We start from the raw sequence: 18445 nt of genomic DNA on the forward strand, positions 1-18445 counted from the left end.
AATTTGATGTCATGAAATAGAAATGTATTTGAGAACATATTTTTTAAATAATTATGCTGCTTTAGTTATGAGTGTAGTTAGTGAGAAATTATGATATTGTGGCTGCTGGGGTACTATCAATTCTGATAGATCTCACTTATTTTCATCTACATTAATTAGTAATACATTTTCATAATTTAGAATATTTAATAGATTTGGATTCTTATACGAGAGATAACAAAAGCCAAAATTATGAATTATAATATTTTTTTAATAAAAAAATGTTTATTTTTCCTGCTATCCACAATTCTAATTTAAGTAAAAAGAAAAACCAATTTAGCTCCACAAATTAAAAGATGTATAAATTTAGTATACTTCTATAAATTTAAAGGAAAAATGTTCCATGATAGATCCTTGAGGTTTCATGTTTTATCAAATTGCTTCTTAAGGTTTGCACTATTGTAAAATAACTCCAACCTTTTCCCTTTTGATAATTTTTAATGGTGATGAGTGACACACAACCATCACGATCGGTCATATCCAATAAAAAGAAGACGATGCGTAGTTTGTTTATTTTAGAGAATTGAAATTGCATTACTTCTTTTCTTTTTATCCATGCTTCCCGTACTTGCTTCTAAACTTTTGTTCGTTTCCATTGTTAAGTAATCGAATTCTCATTTAGCCTTCGTTTGTTTCGAATAAAATATTTTTAAGAAAAATATTTTTGCTAAAAATATATTTCTGGGTTTGGTGCCTATAGAAAATCACAAATATTTGTTATATTTTCATTTAATCATATTAATCTATTTTTTCAATTTTTATTTGCAACATAAAACTATTAGTATAAAATGCATTTTTTTCTAAAAAAAAAAAAAAAATTGACCTAAAAATTTGAGTTCTGACGAAGTTTTGATGGTGTTTCGTTGACTTAAGAATAAGAAGCTCAAACTTAAAAAATGGTTTACAATTTTAAAAAATAGAAATCATTTTACAAAAAATTAAATAATCTTTTTTTGTCGAACTGAAAAATATTTTTGATTGACTATTATTTTGTAAAGTAATGTTTATTGCGCAACTCTTATACAACTCTAACAACTTCTTTTTAAGATCAATCATTGAATATTTAGGGCCTACATGTAGGAAAACAAATCCAATGGTTGATCATAAAAAAAATTAATTAGAGTTATGTAAGAGTTGTACAAGAATCGTTACTTTATTTTTTATTACACCAAACACCCAAAAATAGGTGAGCAACTTTTGGCCCCGTTTAATAACTTGCTCCCCTCCTCCTTCTCTTATTTTTACCTCTCCAAAAAAACATTAACTTCAAAACATTCTTAATCTTTTTTACTTCTTATATCATATCAACAATTTTTTATTATAATTGAAATAAAAAAACTCACTACAATACAATTTTTTTTTACTTTTCCATATAAATTTTTTCTACTTTATATCAAATCAATTACTTTTTATTTCTATTCAACAAAAAAATTCTCTTCAAAGGGGAGGGGAGGGGGTTACTAAACAGGGTCTTTGTCTAATTGTTGAGAAAGTGGGGAGATTTGGGCCCCATTTAAAAACCCCCTCCCCTTCCCCTCCCCTTATTTTCACATCTTCTAAAAAACATCAACTTCAAAACATTTTTAATCCTTTTTATTTTTTATATCACATCAATAATTTTTTTTTATTATTTAAATAAAAAAAAAACTCACTACAATACAAATTGTTTTTACTTTTTCATAGAAATTCTTTTTACTTTATATCACATCAATTACCTTTTACTTTCATTCAACAAAAAAATTTCCTTATAAAGGGAGGGGAGGAGAGTTATTAAAAGAGGCCTTGGTCATGGGCCTACCATGTTAGGAGCACGTGCGACTCCCTAACTTCACGGTCCCTTGTAGTCGTACATTGTTTTCATATCAAATTTCAGATGCCTTCATTTTTTAAGCATCTAAAAAATAATAATAAATAATTTTTTTTTCAAGATTTAACATAAATTTCCTTCCTCCAAATCTTCAAGCGCATGTTTGGCAAGGAGAGAAAATTCTTCCTCTCCCTTTTCATTTTTTTTAAAAATAATTAATTTCAAAACATTCTAACTTAATTTATATCACATCAATAATTTTTTATTACTATTTAAATAAAAAAATTTATTACAATACAAATTTTTTTCACTTTTCTATATAAATTATTTTTACTTTATATCATTTCTATCTGTTCTTACTATTATCCCTAACTCACGCTCACTTACTAAACACTGTCCAAATTTGTCTATTCTAGAGGTAAAATATTTTTTCTTAAAAAAATAATTTGTAGGGGACAGAAAATCGCCCTCCAACTTTTCCTTTTTATTAAACAAATGACTTTTAATAAAAAAGTATCTTTAATGTGATATCAAAGACATTTCTTCATTAAAAGTCATGGATGACAACCAATGTTGTTGACAACCATCACATCGTTGTATGATTTATGAAGCAACATATTTTCAATTTTTGTAGATAAAATATTCTGAGCATGCAAGGCTTTTTCTCTCTATCGTGAATGCGTATACTGTCTGGGTTCACGAATTTCGGGGCTATAATCAGTCAAAATTTGTGGGCTTTACTATCGATAAATAAAAGAAATGATATTTACTTAACAAAATTTCATAATTTTTATACAAGACACTCATACGGGGTAAGATTCATATGAACGGAGCCAACCATATAGCCATATAAGTCTCACCTTATATAAATATGTTGCGTAAAAGTTACATAAGAATTACAACTCATAAAGAAAAGGCTATGTGAAAGAGTAAATACTTTTACACAATAAAAATTTGTATAACAGGTACACAACAAGACATATAAATATATACATTTTATACAAACTTTTGTTGCGCATATAACACTCCTTTGTGTGAAAACTGAAAAATCAACCCGACACATTTTTTCTTCCAAGATATACGACTGCAGAAAAATTATGTCTGATTGAAGAAAAAGTAAGCTATAATAAATATTTACCTTTTCTTAAGTTCTGAACCATGGTGTACGTTGCTCTCACTGTTCAGGGAATCGAGACCATAAAGGGTGTTATAACATTACAAAAAGAATTAGAGGTTCTAATTTGTATTTGTATATCCGGTTTCGTGCATATCAATTTTAATTTATTAATTTTGTGTTAGATTTGAATGTCGTATTAAAAAATACTAGTCATAAATATCACATGTAGGATTCAAATTATATTGGATTCAAATTGTATCGAAACATATATATATATAAAAGACTATATAGTCCAACTCTAATTGATTCATTTAGTTAAACTTTGTTATACCAAAATATTTGAAAATTATGGTGGCCACTAGGTTTTTGGTGACTTAGACTTACTAGTGGAGGACTCCATCGTTTTCATTGTGGAGGACTTATTTCGTAAGCTAGATTAGTAGTAAATAATCACCACTTTTTAAATATATATATATATATATATATATATATATATACTAATAGGTGGGGATACACGCTAAACTTTATTTATTTATTTATATTTTTTTTTGTAAGTACATTGAAACCGAACAATAAAAACAAACTAAAAGCAAACAAAAGCTATAAACCTAAAAACCTAGTAGGGGATGGATCTTTCCCACTTACAATAGGAACAGAAGAAAAATGAGGAGGCGCAATGGGAATGTGGCCAGAAAAATATCTGGCTGCGGCCCAATGTGCTACTAAATAAGCACAGAAGTTTGCACTTCTATTGATTTTCCTAGCACTCCAAAAAAAGGATGCTGGAATTCAGCCAATGATATATCATATATAATAGGAGAAATAAATGCGCCTGTCAAGAGAATTCTGAGAATGTTGCAGAGATGAAATAACCACTTGAGAGTCACCTTCAATAATAAAATTATTGAAATTTAGAGAGCATGCCAAAGAAGCAGCTAAGTGTGCTGCTAAGGCCTCACCATAATTTGGAAGACAGGGAGGCCTTATTTGGGAGATTATATGAATAATATGACCTTGATGATTGCGGCAAACCATGGCTTGAGCTGAGAAGGTATTACGTATAGCAGTATCAAAATTGAATTTGTAGCCAGGAAATATAGGAGGCATCCAACGTTCCACATGTGCTGGGATTTGATTCTAGGCTGTAAAATGCTCCAAAGAAACCTTATTGATATGCTGAGAAACTTGAAGAACATTAAATGATAGAGCCTCATGGAAAGCTTTATTTCTGTAATACCATAGAAGATCACAAGAAACTGTTGCAAAAATTTGGAATTTATGACGGTCAATAGGAGGGATCCCTAACAGAGTAGGAGAAATAATTAGCTTGACCCAATCTATGGTGTTAGAGAAATTAAGAGCAGCAAAGTCTAAAGGCCAAGGGTAATTGCGCCATATAATTCGAGCAAAGGAACAGTTGAAACTTTATTTGAACAACGCAAATTCTACGCCACGGGCTTTCATGATTCACATTACACTTTTCTAATGTTTTTTTTTCCATGTCTCCATAATCTCTCTCTTTTTTTTTTTTTTTTTTTTTTTTTTTTTTTTTTTTTTTTTTTTTTTTTTTAAAGCTGGAAAGACATTTCCATGTCTTCTATGAATCGAAATAAAGAAAATAAAGCACAAGGGTTTGGTCTATGACTTACAATTAAAGGATAAAGTCTTAAGGTGATAGTTTCCTCTTATTCACTTGAATATATTACAATACAAAATACCCATATTTATAAAAGAATTGGGGTAAATAAATATGATAATCAAATCAGATATCAAACATAATTACAATCAAATCAACCAAATTTGATTATTATCAATATGATTACAAGAGATTACAATCAAATTTCTGAAACAAAACCCTCCTCAAACTTGATGTAACAGAACAATTACAATTCGACAGAAAGTTAAACATGCAATGTGATAAAAGTAATTGGATGGGTTTTAACAATTTTAAAGGATGGGAAACTTCAATAAAATTAAAAGATATATATATATATATATATGTGTGTGTGTGTGTGTGTGTGTGTGTGTGTGTGTGTGTGTGAAGAAGTCCACAACTTTGCTTATATATATATGTCATGGTAATTGGTGAGTGAGCACCATTGCGTTGTTTCGTTTACTAATTTCTCAAAATAAAACCACTTATAATTACCCGAATTCTGCTTTTAATTGGAAGAGGGGGAAGATTTAATCAATGCGATATTATTTATATTATTAGATATTATAATATTATGTCTTAATTATAAATGATTCTATTTCTATTTCAAATGGAATTGGGAGGTTTCTTGTCGATCGGCATCAATTGTTGATGTAATTGTCACGCATGGTGGCTAGTGATCTTAGAGTCCTTCAAGACGAACATGAAATCAAGTGTGATGTGCTGTACAAGTAGGTAATGGCGGTGGCACCACCTTTGATGCTAAAGTCAATAATCGAGAAAAACACAATCAAGAGATCGATTACGAAACAGAATATAAGTGAAAGCTAGTCAGTAAAATAAGGTGTAAGCAAGTTGGTACCTTGAGTCAATGAATTAGGTTCATTTCGTGTTTTGGGGTTTGGGAGAGCGATTTCCGGCTTAATTTGCTGGAGTGTTCTCCGGGCTTTCCATGCACCGGTGGTCTCCTTGATTGTAGGGATTGTTTCTGTTTTAGCTGATTCCTACCTTTTGAGCTTTCTTGACAAGGCGTCTTTCCATATTGGAGGTGTGTTCCCTCTTTGTCTGGTGCTTTTAATTCCATGCAGGATCCTTTTCTTTTGGGCGGGACCCTTTCTATTATGAGGTTTTCCCCTGTTTTGACCAATATTCCATACAAACTTGCACTGCACTTCATGGAGGACTTCATCGTTTATTATTCACAACACTTATGAATTAAATATAAGTAAGACGTACGACCTAATCTTAATTATGACTAATTGCATACAAATCTAAAAGCTAATATAACTTTGTGATAAACAATCGTCTATTAGGGGCGGAGCCAAAGTTTGCAATCTGAAGGGGTCAAATTGAAAAAAAAAATAAATAAATAAATAAAAAAATTGGAAGGCAAAACTAAAAACAAAATATATATACTTGGAGTAAAATTTTAATTTTAGGTTTTTTTTTGGGAAAAGCTTGGGGGGCCTGGCCCCCAAGCCCCTATGTATATCCACCCCTGTCATCTATAGTGACTAGTGGACGACTTTTTTTTATTTTTTGTAGACTTAATGGTTTGTTTGGATGCAAAACCATAAAAAAATATTCTATTTGCGTTTTTTTTTGTTTTTCAAATTTGGGTATTTAAATAACAACCCGCATCCAACTCGAAAAAATAACCCATTTTTCCTTTGATTTTAAAACCAAACCATACTCCAAGGCACCACCCACAAAGTCTGATGCACAGAGAAAATGGGTTGCTTTTGCAACCCATTGGTACAAGTTATCATACTACCTGTCATAAATTAATAATTGTTTAAATTAAATAATAATTTTTCATATTTATTTATATTAAATAATAATGATTCCACACTAATTTGCATAATATCAATCATTATACACAACTTCTCATACTTCCAATAATTTCTTGTCATAGTTATCCGTGAAAAAACAATCTCATATAACTCTCACACAAACACAATTTCAAATAGAATTTAAATTCTACTCATCACCCAAACACCTATTATTTGCATCGAAATTCACAAACCGAATAAGAATTCAATTTAATTTCAAAAATCAAACACCCAAACGAACCATTAGACCTGCTAGCCTTTTTCGTAGCGGAGGACTTGTTTCGTAGTAGTCGTTTACATGTCTCTCAAGTCTCAATTGTCTATGTTTATGTCATCTCTAGGAAATTATTGCGTTGTTTCGGTTAGTAATTAATTAATCAAAATAAAAACATTCATATATAATTAATTACCCGAATTCTGCATTTAATTGGAACAAACTAAATAAATAAACATCTCTAAGAATTGTAACAAAAAAAAAACAATGGACTTTGGGGTTATGCATGGTCTAGTCCACTGCGCTTGTAAGACTCTCCATGTCCAGCCTATAAATAAAAGCTCTCTCCAATTAAGCTTCACTCCCAAGCCTATATCGATCTATTATCTAAGAGTGTCACACAAAACACTAATTATGGGTTTATCGCTTTCTCTCTTCCTTTTCTTACTTTTACAGGTTCATCTTTTATTCACCTCCCTTTCTTCCCCTTCCATGCAACCATTGTGCCATCATGATGACAGCTTTGCCTTGTTGCAATTCAAGCAAAGCTTTATCATCAACAATTCTGCATCTTTCTTTGCTTCAACTTGTCAAAAGGTTGCGTCTTGGACATTAGAAGGAAACAAAGGTGATTGTTGCTCGTGGGATGGGGTAGAGTGCGATGAGGGCACAGGTCATGTAATTGGCCTCGACCTCAGTAACAGCTGTCTATTTGGTTCTATTCACTCCACCAGTAGCCTTTTCCGCCTTGTTCACCTCCAAAGGCTTAACCTTGCCTACAATCACTTTAACTACTCACACATCCCATTCCAAGTACGTGATCTTTCAAGACTAACACATCTCGATCTCTCTTACTCTATGATTTCTGGTCAAATCCCTTTGGAAATTTCTCAATTGTCGCACTTGTCATCCCTTGATTTGTCTTATAACTATGATTTGGAACTCAAAAGGCCCAACCTAAGAAGCCTACTTCGAAATTTGACCTGCCTACAAATGCTTGATTTGAGTGGGGTGAATATTAGCTCTACGGTGCCTAATATTTTGACAAATTTGTCATCCTTAAAGTCCCTCTCTCTTGGTGATTGTGGTTTGCACGGGGAATTTCCAGTAGGCATCTTCAAGCTATCAAATTTACGATTTCTTTCTGTAGGTGGCAATTATGGCCTCACCAGCTATTTGTCTGGCTTTACATGGAGTAGTCGGCTTGAGACATTGGATCTCTCAGAAACGAGTTTCTCAGGTAAGCTACCCGCTTCCATGGGAAACCTTAGCTTCCTGATTGAGTTGAAAATGAGAGGTTGCAATATCTTGGGGTCCATTCCATCTTCACTTGGTAACCTCACTAAACTCACTTATCTTGACCTTTCACTAAACTCTTTTGTGGGTAAAATCCCGCCTTCACTTGGAAACCTTCTTCAACTCGGTTTTTTAGAAATTTCCAACAATCAATTGACTGGTCCTATCCCTTTTGAGCTTCTAAACATGCCACAACTGTTGGGCATTTATTTGTCTGATAATCTTTTGAGTGGTGAAATGCATTTCGAGCTTATAAACGAGACACAGTTGATCGCCCTTGACCTGAGCAACAATCGGTTAACTGGTCCAATTACTTTTGTGACTACAAACCTCACACAATTACTTTTCTTGGACCTTGCAGCCAACAAGCTTCATGGTCAAATTTCAAACTCAATCTTCAACCTCAAGAATCTTGAAGCTCTTGATCTTTCTGAGAACTACCTTAACGGCATTGTGCAGTTTGATGAGTTTGTTAAGCTCAATTATTTTACTTCATTGGATATTTCTGGTAATGAATTGTTGTTACTTACTAAAGAAACTGATGCCAATGCAACTCGTCAAAATTTTGTTGCTTTAGGATTTTCTTCGTGCAACTTGAGCGTGTTTCCGAATTTCCTAAGAAACCAACATGAATTGGAGTATTTAAACATGTCCAACAACATGATTCATGGACAAGTCCCGGAATGGATGTGGAACACAAGTACTAAAAGTCTACAATATCTTGATCTTTCTAACAACTTTCTCATAGGCTTTGGTCAACATTCATTTTTTCTTCCATGGACTTCTCTATATTTTCTTGATCTCAGTTCCAATTTGCTCCAAGGATCGCTTCCTATTCCACCAGTTTCCACCAAGTTTTTTCAGATTTCAAACAACTCATTGATTGGAAATATACCAGAATTGTTTTGCAATCTAACTTCTCTTGAAGTTCTTGATTTGGCTAATAACAACTTAGTTGGCTCACTTCCTCGATGCCTGGACAGCTTTTGTGCTTATTTATCGATACTTGACCTGCGATTGAACAAATTTCAAGGAAGCATTCCAGAAAGTTGGATAAAAGGAGGCAACTTGGTGATGATAAATTTCAGTCAAAACAAATTCCAAGGGCATTTACCGAGATCGCTGGCCAAGTGCACAATGCTAAAGGTCCTTGATCTTCGTGATAACCAATTCATTGATATATTTCCATTTTGGTTGGGACATCTTCCAAATTTAGAGGTCCTCATTTTACGGTCAAACAAATTCAACGGTCCAGTTGGGACCCCTCAAACTTATTTGAAGTTCCCCAGCATGCGAATCCTTGACATCTCCTACAATGATTTTACAGGAAAGCTGCCATTAAGACTTTTTGAAAATTGGAAGGCCAGAAATTTTGAGAATGTGCATCCCTTCACATATATTCATGAAAATTCTTACTTCGTAATACAAAAAGGTTTTGTTCGACGTGTGGATTTTCCTCACCCTTATACTTACTCTATGATGATGACAAACAAAGGCAGGAATGTTTTCTACGAGAAGGTTCAAGAATTATTCACGGCCATTGATTTCTCTAGCAACAAATTTGTCGGTGAGATCCCAGAATCTATTGAAAATTTAAATGGAGCTCAGTTGCTCAATCTTTCTAATAATAATCTCACCGGTCACATCCCGTTGTCCTTAGGAAAACTTACAGAGTTGGAAGCATTGGACCTTTCTCAAAACAAATTGTTAGGGGAGATTCCACAGCAGCTAACAGAACTTACTTTCTTAGGATTCTTCAATGTTTCTCATAATAATCTCACAGGACCTATACCACAAGGGAAACAATTTGATACATTTGAAAACACTTCATTTGAGGGGAATCCAGGATTGTGTGGGAGACCATTGACAAGGAAATGTGGGAATTATAATGAGCCGTCCTCTCAACCTTCAATCTTTGAAGAAAGTCAAGACTCTGGATCGTTATTTGAATTTGGTTGGAAAATAGTTGTAATTGGATATGGATGTGGATTTGTTGTTGGAGTACTAATCGGGCCCATTGTGATCGTAAGGAAGCACGATTGGTTAATGAAGACCTTCCGAATAAGGCCACCGAGTAGGAGGAGACGTTGAAATGAAATAAAACAGTCTGGACAAGATACCTTCCCAAAGCAATGTATGTATTGTTATAGTCGTTTTTCTACTTTTAATCTTAGTTTTGTATGTGTGATGTGTTCCCTCCCTTTTTCTTTATTGTTTTGGTGTATTTTGGAGAAGTATGACATTAAGATGTTGTATGTAAAATGCTTTGGTAGGATCTTTTATATATACTTTAATTTGTAATTTTAATTTTTCTTGTCATCGTTGGATGTCTGTGCTTCCATTGGAGTATTTGTTGATACGTACTATCCTTATTTTGTGTTGTGATATTCAAGGTTGTGGTCCAAAATTCTCTGAATTTGTACAAGATTTTTCTCTTAAGGGTTTGAATATAGAGCATTAGACCAATCGCTCATTGGGTACGTAGTGTAATTGATTCATAACTTATAATCTTTTGTATGCCAACTTAGCTTCTATTTAATTTTTTTCTTTTAGTTTTTTTTTTTTTGGTGAATAATGCTAAATACCATATTAATATTTACAAATTTCTCATTATGCTGACATGACAAGGTCTAATAGTTATTAATTGGATATTAACAATGATTAATCCAATGGCTATTACACTCTATCACATCATAATAAGATATTTGTAGGATAATTATGTGATATTTAACATTTCTCATGTTTTACAAAACAAAACAAATTAAAGCAACTAAACAGGAAAAAGGAGAAAAGAAATTGGACTGGTGGTTGATATTACTAATAGGAACTACAATAACAAGAGGAAGCCACAAGGGACGAAATGAGAATACTTTCACTTTGATCAATAGAGGACTAGCACTGCGATGTAATTTACGAAAGGAACACACTGGAGTTGGATTCAAAAGTTGGTAAGCTTTGGAAATAAAATGTTCCAATTTATTTGCAAGTCAACCTTCTGTATATCTAATTTAGATTTTCATATTTGTTTTTAATTCTTTTGTACATTTTTAATAAAACATGTATGCATGTAAGAATTACATGCTTGGGAAGAAATAAGGCCATACGTCAATGTAATGCAATAGACTTAATTGAAAGAATTTTCTCCCAATTTGAAAATAATCTTAGTAAAAAAAAATCATAAAGTGTAATAATGCTAGAAGTAAAACCTTTGTTATGTTCGGTAACAATTGAATCTTGCCTTCCCTTTACCCCGTTAAAATAAAAAAAAAAAAAAAAAAAAAAAAAATCTTGGCTTTGGTGACCGAAAGTGGGAGTAAAATTAATCTGTGGGTCTCCTTGTTTATGAAGTCAAGAATTCATTTTTTCCTACCCACAAGAATGAAGAATCCAACAACGTATATATGGAGGATGGTCTTCTCAGATTGCCCAAAACAACCTTCCTTTCTCGGATGCTTTTGACCTTCCTCAAGTCTTTTTTTTTTTTTTCCCCTTTTGGGTCGGTGATCTTCCGTAGTCACCGTCTTAATTTGTTCGACTTTCTAGACATTCTAAGCCCATTGATTTCACAATTCCACTTGACACACATGAGAACTTCACGTAATCCTTCAATAATACTGTTGAGAGAACTCAAGTTAGTATATTAATTAAATGATTAAATTTATTCTATTGAAACAATTGATTATTTTAACATAATATCAAAGCAGTGATTCTAAGTTCAAGAGAGCGTTTAAACTCACATGTGATAAAATATGACCGAACCAAGCACGGTGTGAGAATTGAAAAAACTATGGCAAAGAGAAACTAGAGGCTGAAAAGTGGGAGAGTTGAAAACAGCATACATGTGTTCACATGCTCTACTACAAAAATATAACGCCTCTAAACATGGCTATATATATACATGAGAACACCACCTTCTTTTTCATCAAAAAAATTCAAAATCAAAACCCTAGTCTCCATCTTCAAGTTTAAGAGAAAAATGAGTGTAGAAGTATTGGCCGGATGCTGCCACCATCTTCAACTTCGTGGAGGATGAAGAAGCATTCAATGTTTTAATACGTGACCGTTTTGCTCGCCTTGACACGGACCAAGATGGTCTTCTCTCCTATGCAGAGATGTTGAAGGAGCTGCAGAGTCTGAGGGTCTTTGAGACCCACTTTGGGATAGACGTGAAGCCTGACCCAGATGAGCTTGCTAGTGTCTATGATTCCTTGTTCATGCAATTCGATCATGACTCCAATGGAGCAGTTGATCTTGAGGAGTTCAAGGAGGAAACTAAGAAGATGATGCTTACTATGGCTAATGACATTGGGTTCTTGCCGGTTCAGATGGCCCTGAAAGAGGATAGTTTCCTAAAGAAAGTTGTTGAACGTGAGTTCACAAGGGTAGCCGTTTAGATTCACCTATATATTGGAGATATTGAATATTCGAACTCTGATTATGTTGGTTGCCCAGATTAGAAACTATTGCATCCTCCATATTTTACACTATAGTGAAGTAATTTTCATTCTGGCTTTGGTTCCTCTATTTCCTCAATTTTGATCATAGTATTAATGGAAATAAATGAACTTTGTTTTGTCAACTAAGATGGTTATTAAGGATTCTAAAGAAGTGACAATTTTTTATACGACTAGCGAATCCGACACAAAATTAACAAGTTAAGGTTGAAGAGTATGACATGTTTAATTAAATGAGTCGATTATGATTGGCCTATATAGTTATACACAAATAGTTTGACAGAATGCGAACACGTACGAATTGTCACTCCTAGCTCTAGACTCTAGTGGTCATACCAGCTCCAACTACTTGCTAATCTTGGTCCAGTAAATAGGCTTAACACATCCAAATTCCAGACAATCAACAAATGATCAACAGTATTATTAAATGTTCATAAAAGCTTCATAGAAATTTACCAAAAGATTTGGTCTCGAGAACTCTAAAATTCTATGTGCAAGTGTAATTTGTACATATATGAGTGAGTAAAATTATCTCTTCATAATAATTTGATAAAAATCTCACGGGACAAAAGAAAAGGTGTCAATTTTCATCTTTGCTAGTCATAAATGGAGTTAGATAAGCTTATTAAAACTTATTATGTTGGGACGAAATACTTGTACATGCAAATAATGTTTACAATTTGGGAGCTTGTAATCCACATTTCATGGTCACCAAGTGCTACCAAAACAAAATCAAGTAATGTGAAAAATATGTTGCGAATGCGAACGTCTAAGGAGATAATTGATGAATATCAATTCTCCAAACCCAAAGTTTTTTTAAAAAAGAAAAAAAGAAAAAAGATTTCAATGGTTTCATCGAGAATAGCTAGCTATCTCAATTTGGTGTTGATCTTTCCTGAATAAATTATTTTGAATTACTAATACGCAATTAGGAGTATATATTACGTACTGAAAACAAAGTAGTAAAAGTATAGGATAAATTGTACTTTTTTTTTTTTTCTTTCTTTCTTTCTTTTTTTGTAGAGAACTTCACTTATAAGTTATAACCCTTAATTTTTCATCACTTTTGCAAAAAGCTATCCAAATTTTAAAAAGTTTCAATTTAGGGTATTCATTTATCAATTTTTTTTTTTATTAAATTTCAACCTTTAGCTATAATTTACTATTAAATCATGTCAAAATACTTATTTTTTTTTTTAGGGGAAAAGAGAAAAGAAAAGAAAATTGCTAGGATTTAGTTGTTGGTCAGAATTTAATGTAATTTGCAAAAAAATACCCATACTTGAATCTTTGAAAAATTTTATAATGTTTTTTTTATTAAAAATAAATAAAGGGGTAATTACCTTTTCCCCCATGAACTACCAATTTTTGCGCAAAGCCCCCACAAACTACCAACTCGACCAAAATAGAGCATCCAACTATAAAAAACAACCATTTTCCCCCCTTCCGTCAGTCAAAGGGGTTAAAACAAATGGTCAACGCGTCACGTGACCGTCACATGCCGTTTTACTGTCATTTTCTTTCTTTTTTCCCTCCATGAACTACCACCATCTTCCTCTTTTTCCCCCATGAACTACCACCATCTTCTAACATGCCCCCACATAAAACGGCACATGACTCGTTAACTATTTCTTTTAACATCTCTAACTGACGGAAGGGGGGAAAATGGTTGTCTTTGATAGTTGAATGCTCTATTTTGGTCGAGTTGGTAGTTTATGGGGGCATCGCGTATTTTTTGGTAGTTCATGGGGGGGAAAGGTAATTACCCCATAAATAAATAAATAAACACATGAATGTTTTGAGAATTGTGATGGGATTTAATGAAAAATTCTAATGGAGGGTTAAAATTGAAAAAAATTGAAAGATGGATACTCTAAATTGACACTTTTCTGAAGTTTGAGTAGCTTTTTGTAAAAATAATAAAAGATAAGAAATTATAAGTGAAGTTTTCCTCTTTTTTTTTTTTTTTTTTTTGTTTTGATATCTTGGAGAACTATTGGACTTAGTGGTAGACAGTCTTTTTGTGGGCTAGGGTTGGCGAAACTCAAGCCCATTAGAAACAAGAGGGTCAAAACCACAAGGGAATCAATTTGATACATTTGAAAATAATTCATTCAAGGGGAATCCAAGATTGTGTGGGAGACCATTGACAAGGAAATGTGGGAATTCTAATGAGCCGTCTTCTCAACCTTCAATTTTTGAAGAAAATCAAGATTCTGGATCGCCATTTGAATTTGGTTGGAAAATAGTTGTGATTGGATATGAATTTGGATTTGTTGTTGGAGTAATAATTTAGTCTATTGTGATCGTAAGGAAGCATGATTGGTTAATGAAGACCTTTTGAATAAGGCCACTCAGTAGGGGGAGATGCTAAAATTAAATAAAATAGTTTGGATATCAATTTAAACAAACTACATATTCAATTAAAAGGGTTGTATTTGTTGAAACTACCCTTATTTTGTGTTGTGATTTTCAATTTAATTTCTCCTTCCCGCCCCCTCCCCTGTGACGTCCCACATCGCCTGGGAATGAGGATGTGCTTATATGTATAAATGCACCATTTATGACACAACACGTTTTAAAGCCGTGAGGGCAGTGAACCTATCAGAACTCTGCAGTTAAGCGTGCTTCTGCGAGAGCAATCCCAGGATGGATGACCTCTTGAGAGGTTTGGTTTGGGGAGCCAAAAGCGGACAATATTATGTCATTGAGGGTAGGTCGTTACAAATGGTATTAGAGCCATTGCCCAGCTTGAGATGGTGGGAGCGTGTACAAGCCCAATGAGGGACGCCAACGGGGATGCTAGGTCCAAAGAGGGGGTGATTGTGACGTCCCACATCGCCCGGGAATGAGGATGTGCTTATATGTATAAATGCATCATTTACGACACAACGCGTTTTAAAGCCGTGAGGGCGATAAACCTATCAGAACTCCGCAGTTAAGCGTGCTTCTGCGAGAGCAATCCCAGGATGAATGACCTCCTAGAAAGTCTAGTTTGGAGAGCCAAAAGTGAAAAATATTGTGTTATTGGGGGTGGGTCGTTACATTTCCCCTCCCGCCTTTTTTTGTACTTGTTTGAAACTGAGGCCGGGGATGGTCAGTATTGGCTATGGCCCTCCTCTTTTTTGAATATTTTATTCATTATATATATATATATAGGTTAAAATAAAAATAATTAGGCCTGGCCCTTAGCCCTATTATAAAAAAAAAAAAAAAAAAAAAAAAAAAAAAAAAAAGAAAAAAGAAAAAAAAAGTTATTTTATATTCATACCTTAAATGGCTAAAATATATCATGAGCAACAACCCAAATCTGCCATTAAAAAAAATTTGGCATGAGCAATAGTTTCTAGGAGCAATATAAAGAATTTTTAATGCAACAAGGGCAGTAACGTAGAAGAAGAAGCAGCACGGCTATAGCCTATAGCAAAATATCGGGTTCTATTTTAAAAGGTTTTTCAGTTGAAAATTGAAATATATTAATCAAGAAACTAGTTTTTGTTTCCATCATACTTTGAAGATGAAAAAAATAATAATAATAAAATAAAATAAAATAAAATGAAGATGCCCCCCTTCCACTCCTTAATGAGAATGGATAGGCAGGGGAGAGACAGAGGAGGCGTCAAAGCTGGGGTCAAGTTGTTCGGCCAAAATTAGATCTCATTAAATTAATTGTTACGTGACATTGAAATGTCTTTGAGAACATATATTTTTTTTTAATAGAAAGCACAAACTCAAAAAAATGTTTTCAATTTTAAAAATAGAAACCATATTACGAGAGTTAAATAAATATTTTTTTGTTAAACTGAAAATGATTTTAGTTGACTATTATTTTTCATTGTACTAAACACAAAAAAATACGAAAAATATTTTTCAAAAATTATTTTATGCTGAAACAAACAGACCCTTATATTGTATTTAGCCAATGGATTTGGATGGTAACCATTTATGTTAGAGATATGTTATTTGCACAATTCTTACACAACAATTATACAAAAATACTTATGTGTCTAGAATTTTTTTTAAATTAAAAATTAAAAATACTTAACACATCAACATTATAATGCAATTATTATGAAAAGTTGCTACGAAGCCAACACATCTCTATACGTTATTATTGGAAAGATTGGGATTGGACGGAGTAACTAAAGTGATGGAGAAGAATATGCAAGTTGTGTTAATAGTTACGAAAAAGTGAAACTTACTAAGGCAGACGAAGATTTTTTTTTTTTCTTTTTTTTTTTTTTTCTAAATTTGATTTTTTTTTCTTTTTTTTTTTTTCATTTATTTCTCTCTCTCTCTCTCTCTCTCTCTCTCTCTCTCTATATATATATATATATATATGGATAAAAATTTTCTACAAACCGGTTTGTAGAAAATTTCTTACAACCCGCGTATAAAAGTGATATGTGTCTTTTAAGCATGTGAGAATCACATGTTTTTTTATTAATGCTATTAAAAAAAACTGAGGATCATATGTTTTTTGATTCTCACATGCTTAAAGGACATTTTTCACTTTCATATGTGAGTTGTAGGAAATTTCTGTCATATATATATATATATATTTCGGTTTCACATTGAAAATATGAGTAGTAGCCTACATAGAATTAGAGGTTTATAATAATGACTTAAATGTTAAGTCTCACATTGTCTAATTATTAGGAAAACTGAGCTTTATAAGAAATTCTAAAGAAACTTCAAACTAATCAGCTCTTATTGTAATATTTCGGTTTCACATTAAGAAGATGAGGAGTAGCCCACATAGAGTGGAAGGTTTATAATTATGACTTGAGTATTAAGTTTCACATTGTGTAATTACTACGAAAAACTGAGCTTTTCCTAGTAAATAATCACCATTTTATAGTGTGGATGACGACCTAATTCTTTCCTAAAAGTCATTTTCATGTCTCTCATGATCACCACTTCTGTTGAAAAATTCATTTTAAGGACTCCAATAACCTTCACTTTTTAAATATATGGACAGAAATTTCCTACAAATTGATTTATATGAAATTTCATACAACCCACATATAAAATTGACATGTGTCCCTTAACACGTGAGAAGCACATGTTGTTTTAATAACATATGATTCTCACATGTTTTTTTAATAGCATTAATAAAAAAACATATGTTTCTCATATATTTAAAGGAGACATGTCAGTCTAATATGTAGATTGTATGAAATTTTCTACAAACCGGTTTGTAGGAAATTTCATACAATCTGGTTTGTAGGAAATTTCTGTCCTAAATATATTAATAGGTGGAGATGCACGCTAAACTTAATTTGAACAACGCAAACTCTACGCTACGGGCTTTCATGATTCACGTTACACTTTCAGTTTTCTTCAACATGACTTGATAACCAAGTTTTGTTTTTTTTTTTTTTTTTTTTTTTTTTTTTTTTTAAAAATACTGGATAAAGCGAAATAAAGAAAATAAACTACAAAAGATTTTACGTAGTTCGGTCTATGACCTATATGCATTCACAAGATAAAACCTTAAGGTGACATTTTCTTCTTATTCACTTTTTTTTTTTTTTTTTTTTTTTTTAACGAAAGATCTGAGTATTTCATTGATCAAAGATCATGAGCATAAAGCTTAACAAAGCATAAAGCTTTGCAAAATCATAGCCGCATGCTATGAGGTTACATAGTCATAAATACAAACAAAATTCTTACAATATATAAAGTGTTATCTATGACTTTCATTTTTCACTAATCCATGTACAAAAATAGTTAAAGAGTAAATCTGTTCTTAGCAGACTAGATTTAAGACAATGGTAGTCAAATATTCTAAAAAACTTATTTAAACCGGTTGTAAGAGATAACCCCACACACGTAACTATCTATGCCGTGAGAGATAACACTTTACAATTTTAAAAAATAGAAACCATTTTACAAAAATTAATAAGCTTTTTCTATCAAACTGGAAATGTTTTCGGTTGACTATTATTTTTCATTGCACCAAACACCAAAAAACACAAGAAGTTTTTTAAAAATTATTTTACGCCGAAACAAAGAGCCTTATATTTTAT

The 18445-nt window shown here is 32.5% G+C and overlaps 1 protein-coding gene and 1 pseudogene across 1 annotated transcript; both read left to right on the plus strand.

Annotated features, from left to right (window-relative positions):
* Positions 1-7155: 7155 nt before the first annotated feature.
* LOC133862075 (receptor-like protein 7) lies at positions 7156-10175 on the plus strand. The gene has a single exon (XM_062297938.1). The coding sequence runs from the start codon at positions 7156-7158 to the stop codon at positions 10048-10050; it is 2895 nt and encodes a 964-aa protein (XP_062153922.1). The 3' UTR covers positions 10051-10175.
* A 1760-nt stretch (positions 10176-11935) lies between these two features.
* LOC133862079 (uncharacterized) lies at positions 11936-12353 on the plus strand (annotated as a pseudogene).
* The last annotated feature ends 6092 nt before the right edge of the window (positions 12354-18445 follow it).

The sequence above is a fragment of the Alnus glutinosa genome, chromosome 2, assembly GCF_958979055.1.
Source record: "Alnus glutinosa chromosome 2, dhAlnGlut1.1, whole genome shotgun sequence".
Classification (NCBI taxonomy): Eukaryota; Viridiplantae; Streptophyta; class Magnoliopsida; order Fagales; family Betulaceae; genus Alnus; species Alnus glutinosa.

What these genes read in the sequence shown, in the direction of transcription:
- LOC133862075 (XM_062297938.1), top strand. Translation starts at nt 7,156, where the DNA reads ATGCAACCATTGTGCCATCATGATGACAGCTTTGCCTTGTTGCAATTC.